Source organism: Ochotona princeps, chromosome 33 (assembly GCF_030435755.1).
Source record: "Ochotona princeps isolate mOchPri1 chromosome 33, mOchPri1.hap1, whole genome shotgun sequence".
NCBI lineage: Eukaryota > Metazoa > Chordata > Mammalia > Lagomorpha > Ochotonidae > Ochotona > Ochotona princeps.
In genome coordinates, this window is record NC_080864.1 from 3,577,469 (window position 1) to 3,601,223 (window position 23,755).

General features: G+C 62.6%; 1 protein-coding gene across 1 annotated transcript in view; it reads right to left on the reverse strand.

The window, feature by feature from the left end:
• KDM4B (lysine demethylase 4B) overlaps positions 1–23,366 on the reverse strand; it is a 60,345-nt gene extending 36,979 nt beyond the window's left edge. The window contains exons 1-6 of the mRNA XM_012929931.2: positions 23,248–23,366; positions 11,715–11,814; positions 6,865–7,032; positions 4,555–4,730; positions 4,243–4,357; positions 3,437–3,630 (exon numbers count right to left, since the gene is read on the reverse strand). Of these exons, the coding sequence (XP_012785385.2) occupies positions 3,437–3,630; positions 4,243–4,357; positions 4,555–4,730; positions 6,865–7,005 (626 nt within the window). The 5' untranslated portion in view covers positions 7,006–7,032; positions 11,715–11,814; positions 23,248–23,366. The remainder of the gene's footprint in view (positions 1–3,436; positions 3,631–4,242; positions 4,358–4,554; positions 4,731–6,864; positions 7,033–11,714; positions 11,815–23,247) is intronic.
• Positions 23,367–23,755: the final 389 nt, after the last annotated feature.

The following is a 23,755-nucleotide window of genomic DNA, read 5'->3' on the forward strand; positions in this document are numbered from 1 at the left end:
TCCCCAGCCGGGCTAGGTCAGCAAGGGCTCTGGGGGACCATCACATCCTCCGGGGGGGGGGGGTAGGGAGATGACATGTGTCCTGCATGTACCTGGCCGGCAACCGCGACGCGAGACGGGGCAGGGCAGCCCCTGGTCACCTCCTAAGCCTCGCAGCGAGCCCAATGCAGACAAAGTGTCTTTCACCGGACGGATAGGGCAGCAAAGTAGATGAAACTGATAAACCCAGCCAGCAGGAACCCAGCACTCACCCTCACCTCCCGGCTCCGCTGGCCCGTCTCCCAGGCCCAACCCCCAGGGATGCCGGCGGCTGGCTCTGCATCGGAGCACCTGCTGCCTGGGACCCCCAGCCGCCCCTGCGCTCAGGGCCTGCCAGTACCACAGCCCCAGAGACGGGGCCACCATGTCCGCGCCAGCCTGCAGGGAGACAGGGGGACAGGGGACAAGCTGCCCGATGGCAGCTTCCGCTCTCAGGCCCACAGCGCCCGCCTGCCGAGCACGAGTGCCCCCCACGGTGGCCCCAAGGATGACAGCGCAAGGTAAGGATGACACGTTCCAGGGCTAATCGCGAAGCCTGGGGAGCAGGGCCCAGGCTGGGCTGAGCAGGGGGAGGAGGAAGGCTCGGCCTCTCGGCCTCCTGCCGCCCCCAGCGACAGCCCAGCGTGCTGAGGCCACTAACCCTGGGACGGGGCCGGGCTTGGCCCCTCTCACTCCCAGCCCACATCACCTCCTTGCAGCCCAGCTGACGCCACAGAGACCTGTGCCCGAGGAAGGCTAAGAGGTGCTGGGCTAGGCAACGGGGCATGGAGGGGTCCCTGTGGACCCCCCATGGCCCAGGACCTCCCACACGGTCCAGGGCCCAAAGCAGGCTTCCTCTGGAGTCCTGTGTGCTGTGCCCCGGGCCTCCAGGTGCCGCCAGCAGGGAGGCACTGCCCCATGGGCTGCCCCAAGGCCCTAAGGCAGCTGGCTCCGTGGCCAGCTGGGGGCAAGCAACCACTGCACCCCAGGACAGCCTATCACACCCTTCCCCCCAGGCGCTGTCCAAGGAGCCCACCCCAGCTGGTCAGCTTCTCCTGCCCCACGTCAGGAGCCCAGGCGCTGAGGCCCACGTGTGCAAGGGCATCCCCGGCAGCCAGACGCGAAGCTGCCAGTCTCACTCGCGAGCACAGCTGACATCAAGAGCAAGTGGGGAGGGGGAAGGGCTGACATGATGGCTCAACTCGCTAATCCTCCCCCAGAAAGAGCCAGCATCCCATAGGGCCGCCGGTTCGTGTCCCGGCTGCTCCACTTCCCATCCAGCTCCCTGCCTGTGGCCTGGGAAAGCAGTGGAGGACGGCCCAAAGCCTTGGGACCCTGCACCCGCGTGGGAGACCCGGAGGAGGCTCCAGGCTCCTGGCTCTGGCCAGTTAGCCCAGGCCCTCGTGAACACTTGGGGAGTGAACCAAAAGTGGAAAATCTTTCTCTGTCACTCGTGCCTTTCAAATAAATAAATCTTGTATTTAGATACATATATTTGTACACACACAAAACCAAAAACTCAGTACCATTGGGGCTCGTGCTGCCAAGATGGACACTGCTGTCTCCGGCCCTGCCTATCACGTCCAGGGACCTCCCGTGGGTGCTCAGGGCTTCGTGGACACGGGCATGGGGGCGTCAGACCAGCCTGTGGGGCTCAGCCCTCCTGGTGGAGAGCACAGCAAGCAGGCAGAGGTCAAGGCCGCGGTGCAGACCAGCGTTCACACACACGGCTGTCCCAGCCCAGGCCCCTGTGTCCCCACCCTCTGTAGGGGCTTCACCGTGGAAGGCCCCTTCCTACACGTCCAGCCGCCCACAACCCGGGCCATGCTTCCCCGGGTGCTGCCTGTGCAGAGTGCAGGGCGAGGGGTGCTGGGACACCCCGTGTCACATCAGACACCTGAGTCCAGTTGGAGGCCACCACCCTGTTGCATGCAGCCCTGCCCAACCAGTGAGCCAGCGACCCCACCCCCACCCTGACCCCGTGGAGCGACCAGGTGGCACTGGATCCTCGCTAAGGTCCCCCACCCAACCCCCTGCAGTGGCCTGGCCTTGCCCAGCACTGCCCGCCTCGGGCCTGTCTCCTGGGCGAGTCCCCTCACCCAAGGTCCGTGAGGCCAACCTGCCCGCTAGGGCTGGCCGCGGCTGGCTTCCTTCCTCCTAGGTTTTCACGGGTTTGGTTTTGTTTGAAACAGCGATCTGGGGGGACAAGGCCATCTGGTGCCCACTGCTCCTGCGGGCCGACTCACAGCTCTCCTCCCCTCCCCAGTCCGGGGTCCCCAAAGCCACATCTCCAGGGCACTGGAAGGACCTGGGAAATGGCCACGCAGCCCAGGCTGAGTGGAAGGGTGGGAGCGCCACCTAGTGGCCATCAGGGGGGCAGGACAGGAGCCTGGTCCCTCCCTCCAAACTGCAAGGCCAGAGTAACACATTCACACCACGGTCCATGCTGGGGTCTACACTGGGGTCCCCAACACACACACACGTGCACACGTTCCCATGCATATGTGTGATTGTGGCACTGAACTGGAACACCACCCCGGGGAGATGACCAGCAGAGCCCAGGCCACAGTGCACAAGAAGTCAGGGGGCCAACAGTATGGCCAGCGAGCCAGAACAGCTGGGAGAGGCGGGGGCCGCCCGGCAGGTCAGCTCAGGAATCAGCAGCTGACACGGAGCGGGGCGGGAAGGAGCGCTCTGGGGTCCCTGCTGCTGCTGCCAGGCTGGATGGGATGGACGGTATGTGACAGCCACAGCACGCGTGGGGGTCAACAGGCCATTGCAAGACAATACTCAGCACAGCTCCCTGTTGAGGACCAGCCGTGAGGCCTGGACAGTGTCCCATCCCAGCTCACAGGGACCCTGGGGTGCCAGCCACAAACTCCCAGGAGGACCAGCTGTGAGGCCCGGGGACGCCCTGTCTCATCCCAGCTTATGAAGGACCCTGGGGTGCAGCCACAAACTCCCAGGAGGACCAGCTGTGAGGCCTGGGGACGCCCTGTCTCATCCCAGCTTATGAAGGACCCTGGGGTGCAGCCGCAAGCTCCCTGTCAGGGACCAGCTGTGAGGCCCTGGGACACCCTGCCTCATCCCAGCTTACGAGGGACCCTGGGGTGCCAGCGACAAGCTCCAGGACCCTGGAAGTGTCCTCCTGCTGGAAGATAACTGTCCCTCCTACACCTGCTGGGAGAAGCAGCTGGGCCCCACCCACCCTGCCATGCAGCCCCACCCTGCCCTCAGGCCCCGCCCCTCCGGTCCGGCCCACCCTGGCCACAGGCCCCACCCACTCACATCCAGCTCCGCCCTGGCCCCAGGCCCCGCCCCCTTGGTCCAGCCCCGACCCTCCAGTCCAACTCCACCCAACCTCAGACCACGCCCACTCACAGCCAGCGCCCCCTCAGGCCCCGCCCCACACGCTGACCAGGATTTGGGCTCCCCGAAGTGCAGGTAGTTGATGCTGTACAGGTCCATGTCCTCCGTGTGCCAGGCGAACGTGGTCTTCCACATGCCAAAGTAGAGGTAGGGCGTGTTGACGCCCTCGATGATGGTGCCACACTCGCGCTCCACCATGTCCAGGATGGTGTGTAGGTTCCCGATGTTCCACTGCGACACGTCCTGCGGGGTGGCGGGCGGTCAGGCCCGAGGCCACCGTGCCACTGGGCACCCCGGGGCCAGCGAGGCAAGGCTCTGCAGGCCACCACGGGCCCTTGTATGGGATGCCCGCTTGGGGCCCCTGCTGTGGGTGCCTGCATGCGGCCGTGCCACCCGTGGTGGGGCCCTAGCACGTGGGCGACACAGACGTCCCCCCACCCGGGGGCCAGGCCCTCACTTCCCAAGGTCAGTTTATAAACCAGCAGGCCGGGGCCTGAGAGCCGGCACTCGCAGGAACACATCTGATCAAAGCCCTTCCAAGCCACACAGGGCGTCCTGTATGGATGCTGCGCCGGGCAGCAGGCCCACCAGAGCAGCCAGTCAGGGCAGGCACTGCACTCACAGCCAGGGCACAGGGCAAACACCCACAGGGGTCGGGGGGTGCCGGGACACCACACGCGTGGGGTGGGGATGAGGGGATGAGGGGACGGGCGATGAACTAGCCGGAACAAATGCCGCCACACCTTCTCCCTCTGCTCAAAGTCTCGGTGCTCTGGAGCCCAACTCGGTTCCCGCTGCCCTCCCTCAGCACAACTGCCCCCCCAGCACCCCAGACATCAAGCCCTGGGCTCCCACCTCGTCGTACAGCGAGCCGCTGATGTCGGCCCCATAAATGGGCGACACGAAGGTGAGGTTCTTCCAGTACTTTCGCTCCAGGTCATCGAAGTCCTGGTGTCGCGGGGTGCAGTACCTGCGGACAGCAACACCGGCGGCCGGGTCAGGGCTCTGCTCGGAGCACCCATGCACGGCCCCGGGCAGCCCCTCCCGGTGGCTGCAGGGAGGAGATGGGGGCGGCCCAGGGAAGGGACAGCGGTGCCCGCCATGCGTGCCCGTAGGATGCATGGAGTGGGCGAAGGGAGGCACCCCAGGCCGGCCAAGGCCACGTACTTCTCGCTGTTGGCCAGGCGCCGGTACTCGCCCACGGTCATGGCCTTCTTCTGGATGTTGTACTGCGTGAAGAGCCCCGACTGGCCCGTGACCACCTGCTGGATGGGGGCTGGGATGACCACATCGTCGATGTCGTCGTACGTCTGGCGCGGCTTCCATTCCTTAGGGGGGATGATCTGCGGGACACAGGCGGGGGGTTGGCAGCGCCCGCGGCCCCCTGCCAAGACTGCCCAGGCCCACCCGCTTGCCTCACTCCCCAGGACCCACCCACAAGCAGCCAGGGCTGGGCCCATCGGATGCCAGCAGCCGAGAGCTCCATCGGGGGTCGCCCATGTGGGTCCGTGAGCCACCAGCCCTGCTGTCCCCAGGGTCTGCCACAGCAAGGAGCCCAGGTCCACCCCAGCACGCTGGCCTCGGCCCAGGCACCTGCTTTCCACAGCAGACACTGTGTGCGTCCGCGCCCTCCAGTGGCTGCACAGGGTGCTGCACAGAGCCCTGGTCCAGCCACCCATCACGTCCACAGTCGGCTTGGCATGTCCACGGGCCACCGACCAGAACCAATGCCCTGTGTGAGCAGCTCTCAGCTGGGGTCACTAGGCTGTGTCTGGGGACATCTGTGGCTGTCAGCACAGGGGGTGCCCCTGGCACAGAGTGGGGGCAGGCAGGACCACCCCCCAGGACAACCCTGGTACCCCAAGTACTGAGGGCTGAGGCAGCTCCTTCCAGGTACTCCTGTGTCCTCCCACACAGTGGGCATCTGTCTGGGTGCCCGTGGCTGGCATAGGCCGCATGGCCAAAGGCTGACTGCTACCACCACAGCCCTCACGTGCCCAGCGCCTCGATCTCCTGCTTCTAGACATTTCCACAAACACGGAGCAGCTCCAAAGCCGCCCAGAGGCATCGGCTGACCAGACCAGGCAGGCCCACGGCAGTCCTGTGCCATCGACTACAGGATGCACAGCTGAGGACCCCAGGCACTGGTCCGCCCCTCCGAGCACGCCATCTGTGGTCATGCGTGGGATGCACTGTCCTCGCTTGACCTGTGCGAGGCAACAGGCCCAGCAGGAAGAAGGAGTGAGCCGAGGCCTGTGGGGAAGCCCTGAGGACAGAGGCAGCACAGGCCTCACCTCTCACCACTGGGATCCGAGAGGAGGCCCCTGGCCCCGGACCACCAAAAGCCCCTCCAGAAAGAGACCTGGGGCAGGGTGTGGGGAGGGGCAGGCGCAGCGTGACAGCTCAGCTGGCTAATCTCCACCTTGAAGTGCCAGCATCCCATATGGGCACTGGTCTGTGTCCCATCTGCTCCCCTTCCCATCCAGCTCCCTGCTTGTGGCCTGGGAAAGCAGTGGAGGACGGCCCGAAGCCTTGGGACCCTGCACCCATGTGGGAGACCTGGAGGAAGCTCCTGGCTCCTGGCTTTAGATTGGCTCAGCTCTGGCCATTGCAGCCACTTGAGGAGAGAACCAGCAGAGGGAAGATCTTCCACTCTGTCTCTCCTCTGTGTAAATCTGCCTTTCTAATAAAAATAAATAAATCTAAAAAGAAGAGACCCGGGCATCTCTGATGCACACCCGGGCCTACGGCTGGCCCTTCCCGCTGAGCCCCCGACCCAAGCCAGCAGGCAGAAACAGGCTGCCCTGCCAGTCGACAGGCCAGCCACCAAGTGGGATGGAGCTCCACCCCCGCTCCACTGCAGGGACTCCGCTGGCAGTGGAAGCCCCCAAGCCAGAGTCCACACCAAGCCCCTCTGCGGCTGCTCCCAGCCCAGCCCCTTGGGGACCCCCAGAGCACATGGCCGGGGAGTTGACCAGGACAACTGACAACTGCCCAGCACCCCAGCGTGGATGCCCGTAGCCCCACCCCCCACCCTAGCTCCATCAGGCCCTGAAGGTCTTTGGGGGTGAGTAATCAAATACAGATGTCACCAGGAAGCCCCACCCACCTCCAGCCATGGGCACACACACACACCTGCCTGGGCGGAGGGGAGCAGCTGAGGGGGGCAGCTGAGGGGTCCCCACAGCTCACTCAGGGACCGGAGGGCCCATGGGGAACAAATGGAAGTGCCCGGAGCCGGGTAGACGCTCCTTGCACCTGCTGGAGTCACAGCGTGGCAGAAGGAGGGGTGCGGCAACACGACCGCTCGCCGGCCTCCTGCCTGCTGGTCCACTCACGCATGATGCTCACCCACGCCGCCCCTACACATCCCCACATCTGTCCCCTCCATCATACAAAACGCCCCCAGCACCCCCAAGGAACCTCCTGAGCTGAGCAGGTAACAAAGACACCCCGAAAATGGACGGGGGCACCCACCTTGGCCAAGCCCGCCCGGTGGGCGCCCTGCGATTCGATGTAAGCCACGTATTTGTTGAAGTCTTTGAACTCCTCCATGGTCGGGCGGAAAGTCATGATCTTACAGCTGGGGTTCTGCGCCCCGTGGTCCTCAGACCCCATGGCGGCAGCGAGCGGGGACCACGACACCTACAGGGGACAGACAAGAGAGCGCCTGAGCACGAGGGCCGGGCCACCCGCAGTCTCCAACCCTCCGTGCACCTGCAGGCCGGGGTGGCTACAGAGGGGGCCTACTTCCCAGAGCCGGCGACGCCAGCAGAAACCATCAGGGACCTCAGAAATACAAGCTTTCCTCGCCTGGGGACGGTCGCTGGCAGCAGCCTCAAGCCAGTCCCGTGTCTCTGGCCTGTAGGGGGTGGGGGGCCCGGGTATTGGTCTACCTGCAGGGAGCAGAGCCTGGGCCCCAGGCAGTAGTGTGTGACTGGCCATCCCGGTCCACTCCTGTCAGCAGCGGCGTCCAGGGCTGGACGAGCCACGGTGGGAAGTTGGGGGGGGTCATGGTCCCTCTACAACCTCACACGGCTGGCACCATCAGGCACCAGTAGCCCCTTCCTAGGCCAGCCTGCAGGAGGCACTATCTCACTGCCCCATCCCGCAGTCACCAAAACACTCCCCGCTGTGGGCACCAGAGGGCAGCACTACCCAGGAATCAGGGCAGGGCCGGCTTCTGCAGTGGGGTCACCCCTCCTCAGCCAAGACCCCCTCCTCCAACCAGGATTCCCCTTTAGCTGGGCCCCCTCCTCCAGCCAGGCCCCCCTCCTCCAGCCCGGTCCCGTCCTCTACCCAGGCCCCCCTTCCCCACCTGGGGCACCTCCTTCTCTAGCCAGGTCCCTCCTCCAGCAGGGCCCCCTTCTCCAGCGACAAGGCACCTAGAGACACGCCACCTTGGTTCTTAGGCCCTCTGTCCACTTGTCCACCCTTAAGCGCCCCCCCTCCCCACTGGGGCACCCGGGGCAGGTGCTGGGGCAGCCGAGCTGATGGTGTAGGAGGAGCCCCCCAAAGCACAGAAGCTCATGGCCAGAGCCCATGTCCAAGGCCCAGGCCAGGGGCACCCATAGAAGTGGGAATCTACCCAGGAGGCCGCGTGTGCCATGGACAGTGGGTGACTACACCCGTGGTGGACTGGCCACAGTTTCTGGAATCTGGGACAGGTGATCATCTCACAGGGGGGCGGTCCCAAACACCCCCTCTTCCCCAGGAAGCCACCACTGCCAGAGCCCTGTCCAAGCCCTCAGTTCCCAGGGTCAGGCAGACCACTACCCAGCCCCGTCACCCAGGCCACAGCCAGGACCTAAGTTATCGCTTGTGCTCGCTGCCACCCATGGCCTCCTGGACCTAGGAGACCCCCACACTTCCCTGCCCCCAGCCCAGGGCTCGCTCTGGGCTGCTGTGTCGTCCAGCTGCATGAGCCTGGAGTGCGGAGGTGACACCCAGGGATGTGCTGTGGCCTGTCCCACAGGTGACTGACAAGCCCCAGGCCCCACACACTCCTCCCTGGGAGTCGGGAAGAGAGCTCCGCCCACTACCCAGCTCTGAGCCTCCGGGCTCTGAGGCCAGGCCTCCCACTCCACCTGGCCGCCTACACTGGGAGGAGCCTTGAGCAGCTGGCCCCTGGCACACGCCCGCCCACTGCCCAAGGCCAGCAGGTAACAGGCGAGGGCAGAGCCTGGGGCCCTCCTGTGCCAGCAGCCATGAGCCCTGGACAGAAGTCCCCAACATGGCCTTCATAGACCAGGGAACTCCACACACCTACCAGACTCCCAGAGGCGCTCCAACCTCCCAGGCAGGTATGCGCCTGCGCCTGGAGAGCAGGTGCACCTAGCCCGCCCACGGGGAACAGCAGGCAGGTGGCGCAATAGCTGGGCAGGCTCCACGGCTCCTCCACTCCCCTGACTTGGACGCACTCCCTGGAGACCTGGATGCTCCCAGGCTCCGGGCTGTTAGGCCAAGCCCTGGCTGTGGCACGCATTCGGAGAGTGCGTTAGTGGATGGCACATCTTCCTGTCTCTGAATCTAATCTTTTCAACAAAGAAACAAGGCCAGACAGCCCAGTGACTGGGTGGGCCAAGAATTCGAACACACACACACACACACACCAGCCAGAACCAGCAGGGCACACCGGGACACCTGGTCATCCGCCCTGGGGTGACGGGACAGACCCAGTGTCACGTTAGCCAGGATGTGGGGAGACAACAAGCTCCCAGGCCAGCGAAGAGGCCCCACCACAGGCTGTGGCTGGTCTGGAACAAGGGCCAGGATGGCCACCATGTCGCCCCAGCTTGCAGCAGCATTGGCCTGAACGCCCCCTGCCTCCCACTCAGTGGCCAGGGCACGCGGGTGGGGGGAGCATGATACAGCCAGGAACCAGAGTCGGGCAGACACGGCCAGCACACGAGGGGAGCTGGACACGATCCAGCAGTAACACAGCGCGAGGCACCTGACACAGCAGGCCGCACGTTGCCCGTCCTCTGTGGGCCACACATCCCACAAGTGCAAAAGTCACAGGGGTGAGCCACGGGGCACAGGACCCCACACGGGCGCTGGCTCCCATCTCAGCTGCTCTGCGTACGAGCCAGCTCCCTGTGAATGCTCCTGGGATGCCCTAGGGTCCCTGCCGCCCATGTGGGGGACACCCGGATGCAGCTGGCGGCTCCTGGCTTCGGCCCTGCACAGCCCCCGGCTGCTGTGGCCTTTGGGGGAGTGAGTGGGGCAGCAGATGGAATGATCTTCCCCCCTCCTCTTCTTGCTCTCTGTATTTCTGCCTTTCAGGTAAATAAATACTAAAAAAAAAAAAAAAAGGGGGGAGAGAGGCAAGGGTAAGAAGGGGAGTGGGAAGAGAGGGGAGGGGAGGGGAAGGGAGAGTCAGGGACCACAGGCCAGCAGAGCGTGAACAGGCAAGAAGCAAGCTCCTAATGTTTTAGAAAAAAAATTTGATGTGTTTTTTTTTTCCCGTGAGCTTCCTTACTTACTTTTTTTTTTAATTGGAAAGTTAGATATAGAGAGAGGAGGAGAGACAGAGAGGAAGATCTTCCAGCTGCTGATTCACTCCCCAAGTAGCCACAATGGTCCAGAGCTGAGCTGATCCGAAGCCAGGAGCCAGGAGCCTCCTCCGGGTCTCCCGCGCGGATGCAGGGTCCCAAGGCTTTGGGCCGTCCTCCACTGCTTTCCCAGGCCACAGGCAGGGAGCTGGATGGGAAGGGGAGCTACTGGGACATGAACTGGCATCCATATGGGATCCCCGAGCTTGCAAGGCGAGGAGTTACCCACTGAGCCATCATGCCGGGCCTGACCGGCTCCTTCTAATAGAAGCCCCCCACGACACTGTGGGGACAGGTGGGAAGGGCGGGGAGGGTGGGGTGTTGGGACACAGGCATGCTGCAGGCCCTCTGTGTTTTCGTGGGGCCCCTCCTTCTAGAGGTGCTATTGAGTGTCTTGGGGTGGGGAGGTCAAAAGCTGGGGTGCCTATGGAGCACATGGAGCCTTCAAACAGTCCACGTGACACCCCAATTCAAAGATCCAAAATCCTGGGGCCGAGGGCAGTGGGACCAGCATCCCCGGGAGGCTGCCCCACTTTCCATCCAGCTCCCTGCCTGTGTCCTGGGAAAGCAGTGGAGGACGGCCCAAAGCCTTGGGGCCCTGCATCCGTGCGGGAGACCCAGAAGAGGCTCCTGGCTCCTGGCTTCGGGTTGGCTGCGGGCATCTGGGGAGTAAATCATTGGATGGAAGATCTCTTTACGTCTCTCTGTAATTCTGCCTATCAAAGAGTTTTCAAAGCAGAACACAGAAGAAAAACCACAGCCTGGATGGGGGTCATGTCCTGGTGCTGGGAGCTGTAGCACGTGGCGCCTCCAGGCAGGGTGAGGGTCCCTAAAGGGGCTGACTCTCTGGGAAGGCCTCACCCGAGGTGGGACGGAGTCTTGGGGGAGCCTGGGCCTGGCAGCACCCCAGGGTCCTCCTGAGTGTCATAGGAGGGAGAGGGAGGCGGGCATAGAGGGTGACCCCTGGGGCCACGAGCCACAGGATGCCAGCAGCTCCGGAAGCTGAGAACACACACGTACACACCCGCACACATGCCTGCCGGGGACCCCAGCACACCCAGCCAGGCTGTGTAGAGGCTCCCGCGGCCTGCACTTCCAGGACCCCCGCCCCCAGTCCTGCCCACTGAACTCTGACACCTTCCAGCCGTGTGGCCACGGGCAGGCACCTTCCTCCCTCTGGACTCGGGGAGGGTGAGTGTGCCCGCCCCACGGGTCACTCGCAGCCCTGCCCCAGGTCGCCACTGGCAAGGGAGCCAGAAGTGACGTCACTTCTTCCTCGCTCGGGAGCATCCCTCCCAGCCTCCCACTGAGCTGTCTGTGGCATGGCGGATGGCCACAGGGCCCGTGAAGGGCACGCTTGTCCAGGGCATCTCCTGGAGGTCAGTAGCAGGCCGGAGCTCTGGGGTGCACCACCTCTAGAGGTTGCCCTGCAACACACACACACACACACACACACACACACGAACGCCAGCACCCAGCAGGTGCACCCACGCTGGAGGGAACACACAACTCCCCGTCCTGGTCACTGACTAGAAAGACAGTGTCCTCGGCAGCCCCCTATCCTCAGAGGTTCCCCCCCGCTGCACCTCGTCCCACCACAGGTCTCTCCACTTCCTGCACGGGAGTGGAGGGGAGCCCAGGAGAGGTGTCCACGGGCAGGGAAGTGTATGGCTTAACCCACGAGGGAGCCGACACAGCAGCCCAGGCCTCCCAGGCTAAGGACAACTTGCGCCTGAGGTCGCGGCCTCTCTAATCCCGGCCCGTCGTACTTACGGCAAAGCCCTGGCCACGTCCCAGAGAGCAGAGGCCGCTGCTGGAGGAGGGCTGCCCCAGAGCCCGGCGGGGACTCCTGCTGCTAGCGGCGCCTCGCTACCTGTGAGAAACACGGGGAAGCTGTTACCCAAGGGGGCCGAACACTCCTTGGTTATCTGAAAGGAGGGTAATCCAGAGAGAGAGAGAGAGCGCCGCCACATTCGGGCTGTGTTGGCAGGGCAGCCTAGTCAGAAGCAGGAGGTAGGCACTGCAGGCGGCAGCTTGGCCCGGCAGGCCCCTGCGCGCGTGTGGATTCTCAGTTACCCTCCCAGTACCTGCGAGCAGCCCACCCCACTCCCCGCCAGCTCGGGCCAGCACCCTGACTCCCAATGTCTGCCCACTGCAAGCTCAGCTCCTCAGCAGGAATCTCTACAGCCACACTGGAAGCCTCTGGAACCTTCAAGATGCTGAGGTGTGGGTGTCTGCCAAAGCCGAGAGGCACCCCTGCTGTGCTGCTCCAAGGAGCTGGGCTGGGGTGGGGAACGGCGCCCAGGCCTGTTAACACGCAGAGAGCACATGAACAGACAGCGGGGTGGGGACGGGGCGGGGGGCCGCCGTGGAGGACGGCCCAGGGCCTTGGGACCCTGCACCTGCATGGGAGACCCAGAGGAGGCTCACGGTTCCTGGTTCCCAGCGAGTGAACCAGCGAATGTCAGATCTCTCTGTCTCTCCTTCTCTCTGGAAATCTGCCTTTCCAATACAAGAAGTACATCTTTTTTAATATATAAATTTTACATTTTTAAGATTTTTTTTTATTGGAAAGTCACATTTACAGAGAAAAAGAGAAACAGACAAAGATCTTTCATCAGCTGGTTCACTCCCCAAGAGGCCACAATGGCTGGAGCTGCACCGATCCGAAGCCAGGAGTCAGGAGCTTCTTCTGGGTCTCCCACGCGGGTGCAGGGTCCCAAGGCTTTGGGCCGTCCTCCACTGCTTTCCCAGGCCACAGGCAGGGAGCTGGATGGGAAGTGGAGCAGCTGCGACATGAAACGGCGCCTATATGGGATCCTGACGCATGCAAGGCGAGGAGTTTAGCCCCTAGGCTACCATGCCAGGCCCCAAATAAATCCATGTTAAAAAACAAAACAAAACAAAACAAAATAGTAAAAGCCCAGCCTGCTGACGGATTGGGCCTCTGCCATGTGGGCACGCCATCCAAGCCTGGGCAGCTGGCCGCCCTCTTTGAACTGACCACTAATACATTCATGTGGGCTGAGTTCGTGCCCCATTCCTTCTCTCCCAACACAGGGTGTGAACTGTAGACAGACGAGAGGTGCGCCTGCGCCTCTCTCCCAGCCTCCTCTCTCCAGTAAACGAACATGACACGCAAAAAAGGAAAGAACGAAATGCCAGTGGGACGGGACATAGAGCCTGCCGCGGCCCCAGCAGCAGGCCAGGGGCCAGGGATGCGCTTCCCAAGTCGGGGAGGAGGGCGAGCTAGCGTCTGCCCTGGACCCTCAGGAGGCAGCAGGTGCCGCCGTTGGCAGCCCCGCAGCCTGTGGCCCGGGTGATGACAGGAAGAAGCTCCTGACTCCTGGCTTCGGATCAGCTCAGCTGCAGCTGTTGCGGCCACTTTGGGAGTGAACCGGCGGATGGAGGATTCTCCTCTCTGTCTCTCCAACAAAAATATAGATTTACAAAGAAAAGAAGAGACGACAGAGAGGAAGATCTTCCATCTGCTAGTTCACTCCCCAAGTGGCCGCCATAGCCGTAGCTGAGCTGACTTAAAAACCAGGAGCTTCTTCCGGGTCCCCCATGTGGGTGCAGGGTCCCAAGGCTTTTGGGCTCGACTGCTTTCCCAGGCCACAAGCAGGGAGCTGGATGGGAAATGGAGCAGCTGGGATACAAACCAGACCCCATATGGGATCCTGGCGCTTGCAAGGTGAGGATTCAGCAACTAAGCCATCATGCCAGAGCCAATAAATAGTTTTTTTGATAAGGAAAAAAGATCAGGTCAGCTGAAAACAAACATTGCATCAACACTCCCATGTCAAGGAAGGGGAGCCCCTGACCCACGGAACAGTTCGGCGCATTCTCCGTGTCCCTGCTGGTCCTAAACCCAGCCAGGGAAGCTGTAACGTCTGGGTTGGGGAAGCAGACAATAGCAGGACCCAGACCCCAGCCAGGCCCACCACGACGGGATTGGGGGGCAAGGAGGGGAGGGGGCACCTCACCTGGAAATAGCTCGAGCCAGATCGTTGTTTCTTTCACGTCCAGGCCCAAGGCGGGCTACCAAAGCCACCCAGGACACCAAAGGGCCACCTAGACGGTGGGGCCACCAGATCAGAGAACTTGATGAGGAAACACACACGCAAAAAAAACAAAACAAAACAAAACAAAAAACGGACCCCTCATCAAGGAGGACCTGGGGCGGGGAAGCGGTGCCCCCTGCTGGCCAGGCGGGGGACCGACCTCGGCTGGACAAGCAGCGATCTGCAGACGGACCACTGGAGGGCGCCCACGCCGCGTGCGACCCATCGACCTACCCACTAATGCACCCGCGCACTTGCCCACCCATCCATGTACCCGCTCATGGGTCCCCGAGTCTGTCCAACCCCCGTCCCCACCCGTCACAGCTCCAGTCACCCAGTCCCCCGCTCACGGAGAGGGCCCTGGCATCCACGCCCTCCTAGCCTTGTCTGTTAACTAACTCCCTTCCCTGGCGGTGGAAACAGCCCGGTTGCCTGTTGATGCAATGTTTGTTTTTTGAATCTTGAACGTGTGTCATCCCAAAGCTGTATTTTTAAAAGTTCTATAAGGGTTAGGAGCTGGCTGCAAATTAAACCGCTGCTTGTAGGACTTGCATCCCTGCTCGGACACCAGCTCGGGTCTGGATGTACCGACGGACAGCAACGTGCAGGCGTCCACACAACACACATGCGCATCCATCTCCCGGCTCAGTAGTAGCAGGAACCCCCCCGCCCCTAACGCCGGGGACACCCCGATCTCTCCATGGGACAGACCCGGGACTCCCTGGAGAAGAGGCGGCCCCGAGGGGGTCACGGGCAGGGAGGAGGGCTGTCGGCATGAGGGCTGCCGGCATGAGGCGGCATCTTCTCCTGGCTGCACCTCCCAGAAGAAGGTCCAGCACCCTGAATAACGCTGACCCAACCCGTGAGGGCTGATCAATGATGGGGGCGGCCCGTGACGCACCATGGCACACAGCAAGAAGTGGCTGCCGGTCCTCTGGGGAGTGACCGAGGGACGCGCACAAACAGCAGAGCCTCCCACAACCACTTGGCAATCGGCACCGGAGCTGAGCCAGCGGCGCCCCACTCCTCGTCAGACCCCCACCCCCACCCCGGGGTCCCCCCACTGTCCGCCAGCTTCCGGTGAGACCCAAATGCCAGGCAGTGGCGCCGGGGCGTGTGGTGGGGACCTGGCATCAACGTGGCCACCTCTAGCCCCACGGTGCATGCCCCTGGACGGGTGCGCGTGCAGGGCCATGGGAGGCTGGGGAGCAGGACGGGGGTGTTCCAAAGCCAAGGGTCCCTCCCCGCTGGTCCAGGCATTTACAGACAGCAGACACACGGGCGGGCTGAGGTCAGCCAGGCGCCGCTGGGGCTGGCGCGCAGCTGCGGGAGGTGAGGGCCCCCCCGGAGGTCTCTAACCCACCTGCCGACTTGGCAACATTGTAATCAGTCGGAAGGTATGTCCCTTGCGGGCTTCTGCTCCAGGAAGAGAGGCGTGCTTGGGTCAAAGGGAGCCAACTGGGGGCGAGCGCACTTGACTGCAACCCCTCCACACACGCACGCACGCGCACAGGAAGGAAGGAATGGGGCCTGGCTGTCCACATCGTCCCTGGACCCTGGAAACTGCAGGAAGGCACTGCACAGGTCTGGGCTGTGCAAGCCAGTTAGCTCCCACCCCCAGGAGTAAGGGACAAATTAGCAACTGGGGGCCCCCCAGGCAAGTGTCCCGCCCAGCCGGCAGGCCAGCCCAGCTGGTTCTTCACCTGAGGTCCTACATTAAGTACTATTACAGCCGTGATGGTTACCCTGTCTGCTTATCTGCACAGTCTGCTGGGAGTTCCAGGGTCTGGTGCGGAGGGGAGGGGGGCTATGCCTGGGGGAACTTGAAGAAGCAGACCACCCCCTCCTCTGGGGAGCCCCTGGCCCACCCTCCCCTTGGTCCAGCAGCCCCTGAGGAAGAGGGCCTGGTCAGCCGCCCACGCAGGGGACAGAGCCTGTTGGACCAGCCTAACCGCTCCATCCAGCAGGCGCTATCAGTGTAACCCACTTCCCAGGAATGAACACTGAGGCCCAGGGGCAATGCCGTGACACACCGTGACCCAGGGAGCCGGGCAGGGCAGACCCAGGGAGAGGGTGGGGACAGGTGGAAGACTCCCCGGACCCCCCCCCCCCCCAGAGCTCCAGCTCACCTCCCGAGCAGGAGGAAGGAATGGGCCAGTTTGATAACCTTAAGGTGAGAGAACCTCAGGGCAGAGAACAAATTTGGCAGAGACTTTTCGGAAGTCTGTGGAACGACACATCAGAAATAAAACCAGAGACGCATGGGGAACTGAGAAAAAATAAATCAACACCACCACCGAAGTGCACTGATGTACCTGATGCTGGGCTGAGGGCAGCGGGCGTCAGAGGGGTGACACTGGGGAGGCGGGCCAGCGGGGACGGGCTCCAGCTCAGGACAGCTGACGAAACAACAGCCCCTGGCCCAGACAACGCCTCCACTGCCTTGCAAGCGCTGGTTCTGATCCCGGCAGCTCCACTTCCCATCCAGCTCCCTGCCTGTGGCCTGGGAAAGCAGTGGAGGACGGCCCAAAGCCTTGGGACCCTGCACCCGCGTGGGAGACCCGGAGGAGGCTCCTGGCTTCGGATCGGCTCAGCTCCAGCTATTGTGGCCGCTTGGGAAGTGAATGAGCAGATGGAAGATCTTCCTCTCTGTCTCTCCTTTCTTTCTGTAAATCTACTTTTCCAATGAAACTTAAATAAATCTTTAAAGAAAGAAAGAAGAGCCCTGGAGGTTGACTCCGTGGCTAAGGTGCTTGGGCCGCCAGCACCCCACGTCGCAGCACCTGAGCTGCAGCCCCATGCCTTCTTTGTTCTTGTTTTTGGTTTTCTGTTTCTTAAGATTTATTTTTTATTGGAAAGCCACATTTACAGATGTCCCAAGGCTTTGGGTCGTTCCCCCCACTGCTTTCCCAGGCCCCCAAGCTGGGAGCTGGATGGGAAGTGGAGCTGCCAGGACATGAATTTGCACCCATCTCGGCACATGCAAGATGAGGATTTAACCACTAGGCTACCACGTCTGACACCAACTTCTTCCTATGGCACCTCCTGGGAGGCCCAGGGAAGACCCTGGGCTGAGTTCCCAGCTTCTAGCCCTGGCTCCTAGCACTCACTCAGCCCCCAAGGCTAGGCCTGGCCCACCCCCAGCCTCCCCGCCAGCACACGGAAGGTCTCCCACCCTGTCTGGCCTAGTCTCCCTGAGCCAGGTCCCTGCGCCCTGCGTCCCCGGCCACCTGGCTACCTGGCCAGCCATCACAGTGCCCGCCCTGAGCCAGGTCCCTGCCCCTGGCATCCCCGGTAACAGGCGTAATGATTACCGTCTCCCAGAGCTGGACGATTCCAACCCCGGCAGGCCCAGCAGGCCCGGCAGGCCGGTTCCGAGTCCCACGCCTCACCTGGGCGGCTGCTCTGCTGGAGCACCCCCGGGGTGACCACGTGTCCGGGGCTGCCTGGGGAGCGGCCTCAACCGGCTCCCACCCACTCCGGGCAGCTAGGGCCGGCCGGCGCTGGGACCCTCCTCCCCCCCACCCCGCAGGCATGGAGCGCGGTCGCAGGCTTGGGACTGGACTAGCAGGGTACAGGTGGGGGGACCCTGAGCAGGGTCCTAAAGCGGGTGGGAAGCAGCGGCGTGCACGCCGCCGCCAGCTCCTGCTCCTCCTGGGGGAAGCTGCGGGCATGGAGAGCTGGAATTCCAGGCCCTTTACTCATACTGTGTCTTTCCCTGCCCGACCCCATAATCAGATCCAGGCAGCGGCGGGGAGGGACTCCCACAGGAAGCTGCCCTGTAAGAGCCCACCCTCCCGCCGTGATGGACGCGCACACAGCCAACCAACAGACAGACTGGCTCGCCCCCGGGGAACCCGGGAACGTCCCCTTCGCTTGTGGGGTGACACTGGTCACCCTGAGAAACCGGGGTGCTGCCTTGCACATGCTAGGAACCCAAGATGCCCCTCCGACCCACCACATGACTATGGGGGCGGTCATCACCCCAAGACCCAGCCCCAACCAAAGCTGGACTCTGAGCTGCCTGCAGATTCATATTACGGGAATCTGCCCCTCCAAGGACAGGGGGCTGCCAGGAAAACAAAACATACGCCACCCCCCGAGACATCGCTTAATCCCAGGGTAGCAGGTATGGAGGGGGTAAGGGTGAAGCCGAACCCCCCCACGTCCAGCTCACATAGGGACAGGCAAGTCTAGAAGAGGCAAATGTTCCCCCGGGGGGAACCCCTGCTCCCCAGGCCACCCACAACACCAGCCACCCGACAGCTACAAAACTTCTAGCTCAACCTCCCCGGTGGGGGCCGGAGAGAAGTGTGTCACCTAAGAAGCAAAGAAAGTTTGACCCTGGGCACAGCGCGATGGCTCAATGGCCAAATCCTCCATCTGCAAGCCCCAGGAGCACCATGGACACTGGTTCGCATCCCAGCTGCTCCACTTCCCATCCAGCTCCCTGCTTGCTTGTGGCCTGCGAAAGCAATCAAGAACAGCCCAAAGCCTTGGACCCTGCACCCACGTGGGAGACCCAGAGGAGGCTCCTGGCTTCAGATCGGCTCAGCTCTGGCCATTGCGGCCACTTGGGGGGTGAACCAGCAGATGGAAGATCTTTGTCTCTCCTCTCTGATAATGAGCGACCCCTGTCCCTGGACCAGCCGGGCCCTCGTCTGAACACAGTGGCCTCTCCCCTGCCTGGAGGAGCCCTCCGCCCTCGCTTTCTGACCGTGGGCAGTGGCCGGGAAGCGGGCTGGGCACTTACAAAACCAAAGGTTGAGAAACGCGGCTTCCTTCTGACGTAGCTGCCGCTGGGACGAGGACTGTGGCTCCAGGTGGAGGCACTGGGGGCTGGAGCCGGGGACAGTGTGTGGTGGGAGCAGGGAGGCACAGAACACGCTCCCCCACCCTTCACCACCATGTGCCTTCCCTGCAGATCTAATCTTCCTCAAAACGACCCACGTAGGACTCTATTTTTTTTTTTTTAAGATTTATCATTGAAAAGGTAGATCTACAGGGAGGAGGAGAGACAGGAAGATTTTTCGTCCAATGGCTCACTTCCCAAGCGGCTGCAACAGCCAGAGCTACATCAATGTGAAGCCAGGAGCCAGGAGCTCCATACGGGTCTCCCACATGGGTGCAGGGTCCCAAGGCTTTGGGCCGTCCTCCAATGCTTTCCTAAGCCACAAGCAGGGAGCTGGATGAGAAGTGGAGCTGCCGGGACACAAACCAGAGCCCATATAGGATCCCAGCGCATACAAGGCAAGGACTTTAGGCACTAGACTACTACATTGGGCCCTCTAATTTTTTTGAGGTGTTATTTCAAAGGCTACAGGGAGCTAATTCATGTTCACATCCCTCTGCCCCCTCTGACCCAGCTGCCTGCTAAGGTACCCAGGAAAGCAGCAAAGACAGGCCAAATGTTTGGACCCCTGCTACCCAGGTGGGAGGCCCGGATGACACATCAGGCTCCTGGCCACTGAGGTCGTGTGAAAGGGAACCAGGAGGTGTTAGATCTGTCTCTTGCCCCCTCCTCCCCTCTTTCAATCCGATCAGGTCAGCCAGTCAGTTTCAAAACTTAGCAGGACAACGTCAGGCTGGATACGGGGCAGGGTGGATTCCGTGAGACTCCGTGCGGATGGCTGAGACCCGAGCACCCGACCCATCCTTGGCTGCTTTCCCAGGTGGGCTGGCAGGAGGCTGGCTCACAAGCAGAGCAGTGGGGAATCGAACTGGCGGCAGACAGCAGCCACGCTGGCTACACCACGATGCCAGCCCTCTGGTTTCACACGGGACGCACAGAGGCAGCGAATTCCACAAGCAAACGCCTCCCGAGCCCCCACAGGACTCCCTGAACCATCCTCTATGCTGGGGTACCAGCAGTGCCCAAGACAGACACCGGGGACATGCACATCTGGTGTGGCCTTTAGGCTGCCCACATCCCCTGTCGGGAGGCCTGGGTTCGAGTCCCAGAGCTGTCCCTATCCCAGCTCCCTGCTCACACACGCCCTAGGAGGTAGCAGTTGAGTGACACCAGCGCTCAGGGACCCTGCCACCCACCCACACCCACATGGAGCTCCTGGACCAGCCCCATGCCATTCCACACATTAGAGGAGCAAGCCAGCAGATGAAAGATCTTTCTCGGACTCTCTGCCTTTCAAATGAAAAATTACACACACACACACAAAAAAAATTAAAAGCAAGACTCAGCACAGTAGCCTAGTGGCTGAAATCCTCACCCTGCATGTGCCAGCATCCCATATGGATGCCAGTTCTAATCACGGCAGCTCCCCTTCCCATCCAGCTCCCTGCCTGTGGCCTGGGAAAGCAGTGGAGGACGGCCCAAAGCCTTGGGACCCTGCACCCGTGGGGGAGACCTGGAAGAAGCTCCTGGCTCCTGGCTTCTGATCAGCTCAGCTCCAGCCACTGCAGCCACTTGGGGAGTGAACCAACAGATGGAAGATCTTTCTCTGTCTCCTTCTCTTTGTAAATCTGACTTTACAATAATTAAAACAATAATAATAATAAAAATTTAAAGCAGGTATCTTTGGTGTTACATGGTCCCCAAAAGCCTTGTAGAGACGGCAGGAAGCCATGGCTTATCAGTGCAGGCCCCAAGCAGGCTTGTCAATGCCCACTGGTTGAGCAAATTAAACAGATAAAGAAATCAAAAGAAGGAAAAAAAATTGCAGAGCGAAGATTGGATGGGGTATGCATTTCTGTGTCTGTGGATAAAGTTTTCTTTCCATGGATAAAGTTTTTTTTTTAGATTTATTTATTTTTATTGGGAAGTCAGATATACAGGGAGGAGGAGAGACAGAGAGGAAGCTCTTCCATCCCTGCACCAGGGAGAACAGAAGCCCAGCGCAAGGGCTGTGGGGGTCAGCCTGACTTCAGCACCTCCCTCCACCGCCCAATATGCTGCGTGGAAAGCCGAGGGGAGTCGTGGATGGGGGGATGTGGCCGGACTAGGCTGTCCACTCAAGTCCGACCAGGGCAGTGGGAACCTCCCCACCCTTCTTCCTGCCCTGGAAGCTCCCTGGTCACCCAACTCCCAGATCCCAAGAAAACGCAACCCAACTCCCCAAACTTTCCCCATGACGGCACCTGCCTGGCACTCCAATCCCAAGGGTCCCAGGTGGGCGGGGGGGCGGGGTGGCCTGGCAGGTGCAGGGAAACCGGAGCCCAGGCCAGCTGGGCAGGGGGCGGAGCTCGCACAGGGGCAGGGGCGGGAGGAAGGGCTGGGAGGGGAGCCCTGTGGGTCCAACAAAGCTGGTTGGGAGGCAGGCTGGGGGGGGGGGGGAGGGTTTACTAGCCAGAGGACAACACCAGGAAAGGCAGAAAAACCAGGCGGCCTGGGACCTCACTGCACCCTGCCCAGGCCTGCAGCCAGGCTCACACTTTGCCCCACGCACCCCAACAACCTGCGGCTTCCTGCAGACACCATCTCAGCTGTTGGGGGGGGCCTCCAGTATGCTCTCCCAACCGCCGCCACCCCATCCTGAGCACCAATGGGGCAGCCCCGAAATCTGACCAGCGGGAAGGGGGCCAGGAAGTTGCCCAGGGTGGCACCAAGAAGGGGAGGTATGTGGGGGAGCGCCCCAGCCTGTTATCACAGCCTTCCTCACAGCCCCCTGGAGGAAGCCATTAGGCAAGACTTAGGGACGTCATTAAGTCTTGCCTTACCCCAGCGGAGCCCCCTAATGAGCCCATTTGGGGGCTTGCAGCCTTTTCAGGAGCCCTATTTGCACAGCCCACAGGGGCACCAAGGGCCACCCCCGTCCCACCACATCCTCCGATCCCAACGCTCGCCAAGCGGCGCCCCCCACACACAAACTCAGCTGACCCAAGACACGCGCCAGAAGGCCAGCACCATCACCACCAGCAGCCACAACTTTGCCAAGGCGGAAGCGACTCTCCCCATCACTGCCACCATCATCAGGTGCAGCTCACCCGGCTGGACAGATGGGATCACACTCCGCCCAGGGGGAGGGCCGGGGGCGGGGCGGAAACGTCCCCTTTCAGGGGTGTACCTCTACCTCCCCAAAACACCCGGCGGGCCCACACAACATCCCACCACAAACAAGGGACAGGATGTGCAGGGGTCTCGGGCGGGTTCGCGTGGGGCAGGGCTGCGCGCACCTCCCCCCAACATACACATCTTTCAGGGTGCGGGCTATGGGGCTTGGAAGGAAGGCACGATTCCCTGCACGACGTGTGCAAAGACATATTTGCTTCATTGGGACGCAGCATGCTGTTTTCCTGGTGTGTATGCGGGGGTCGCCCCTGGAGGGAGGGGCACGGCCACCATGGCTGCCCTGCACGCTGTCACGGCCCAGCAAGCAGGTGGAGCCGTGCAGGGGTCGGCGCCACCTGCTACCGAGGAGTCCCCACGGGTGTCCCCACAAGGTCCCAAGGCACGGGGTGGTGGTGGTGGTGGTGCTGGGGAAGGCATGGGGAGGCCCGCCGCAGAGCGCTTTATATATATATTTGTCCTCTTCTTTTGCAATTTTTCATCCTTAGCGATTGTTTCATCAAAAAGAGACGTACCCTCCTCCCCCCCCCAACACACACGCATAGCAGGGTTAGGGTTAGGCCGGGGGTCGGTGTGTGTGGGGGAGCCCTTTCATGCTGTCATCTTTTGTGTGGGGTGGAAGGGAGGGACCCCCCTCCCTGACTGGGCCCAGGCTCCCACATCCCCCATGCGCGTGCACACACACACACACACACACGGATCTCCCCACACAGCCTTGGAGAAGAGGGGCGCCCCCCTCCCGGCCGCCCCATCGGGCGCGCCTCGCCATTGTCCGGTGCGTGTGTGTGCGTGTGTCCCCGCACCCCACACATCACCAGCAGCAGCAGCAGCAGCACCCTCCTCTTCCTCCTCCCTGCCACCCGCCACCCTCCCGCTCCGGGACGGTTAACGCCCCCGCCCCTCACCCCACAACCGCCTCACCGGCCTCTGGACAAAAGCGCAGCAGCCACAGCAGCAGCGGCGGTGGAGGCGGTGGAGGCGATGGAGGCGGTGGAGGCGACCGGGCCCGAGCAGGCCGCGCCCGAGGCCTGGGCCTCGAGTGTCCTGGCAGCGGCGGCAGCAGCGGCAGCAGCGGCAGCGGCAGCAGCAGCAGCGGCAGCGGCAGGTCTCCAGGCCCAGGCCTCCCCGGGGGGGACGCACGGCAAGCAGGCAGGCACGCAAGCAGGCAGGCCAAGCCTGGCCAGGCAAGGCCGGGGACGCGACCCCGGAGAGCTCTCACCTGAGGCGGCGCACACGCACACGCGCGCGCACGGCCCGGTCCCGGAGCTGCAGCGCGCGCTCCCCGAGCCCCGGCAGCCCCAGCACCGCGTCCCCGCCCTCGGCGTCGCCCCCTGCGGCCGCTCCTGCTGCTCCTCCTCCTCCTCCGCCTCCTCCTCGGCGGCTGCCCGCCTTCCGCCAGCACCGACACACACGCACACACACGCACACGCATACACGCACACACACCCGGGGCGGGGCTTAAGGGGCCGCGCGGCTGCTCCGCCCCGGCTGCCATTGGCCCAGCGCACGCACGCCCGCGCTGCTATTGGTCCGTGCTGACAGCTCCGCCCCTCCCCTCCGCCGGGCCCATCCACACGGCACGGCCCTCCTTTCCCTCCCCCCGCCCCCCGGAGCCATCCTCGGCTTCTCATTGGCCGCACGACCACAACGGGGACACGCCGGCGCCCACTCACGTGCCTGCTGACCGGCTCTTTTCTCATTGGAAGCACCAGCTGCCAGTCTAGACG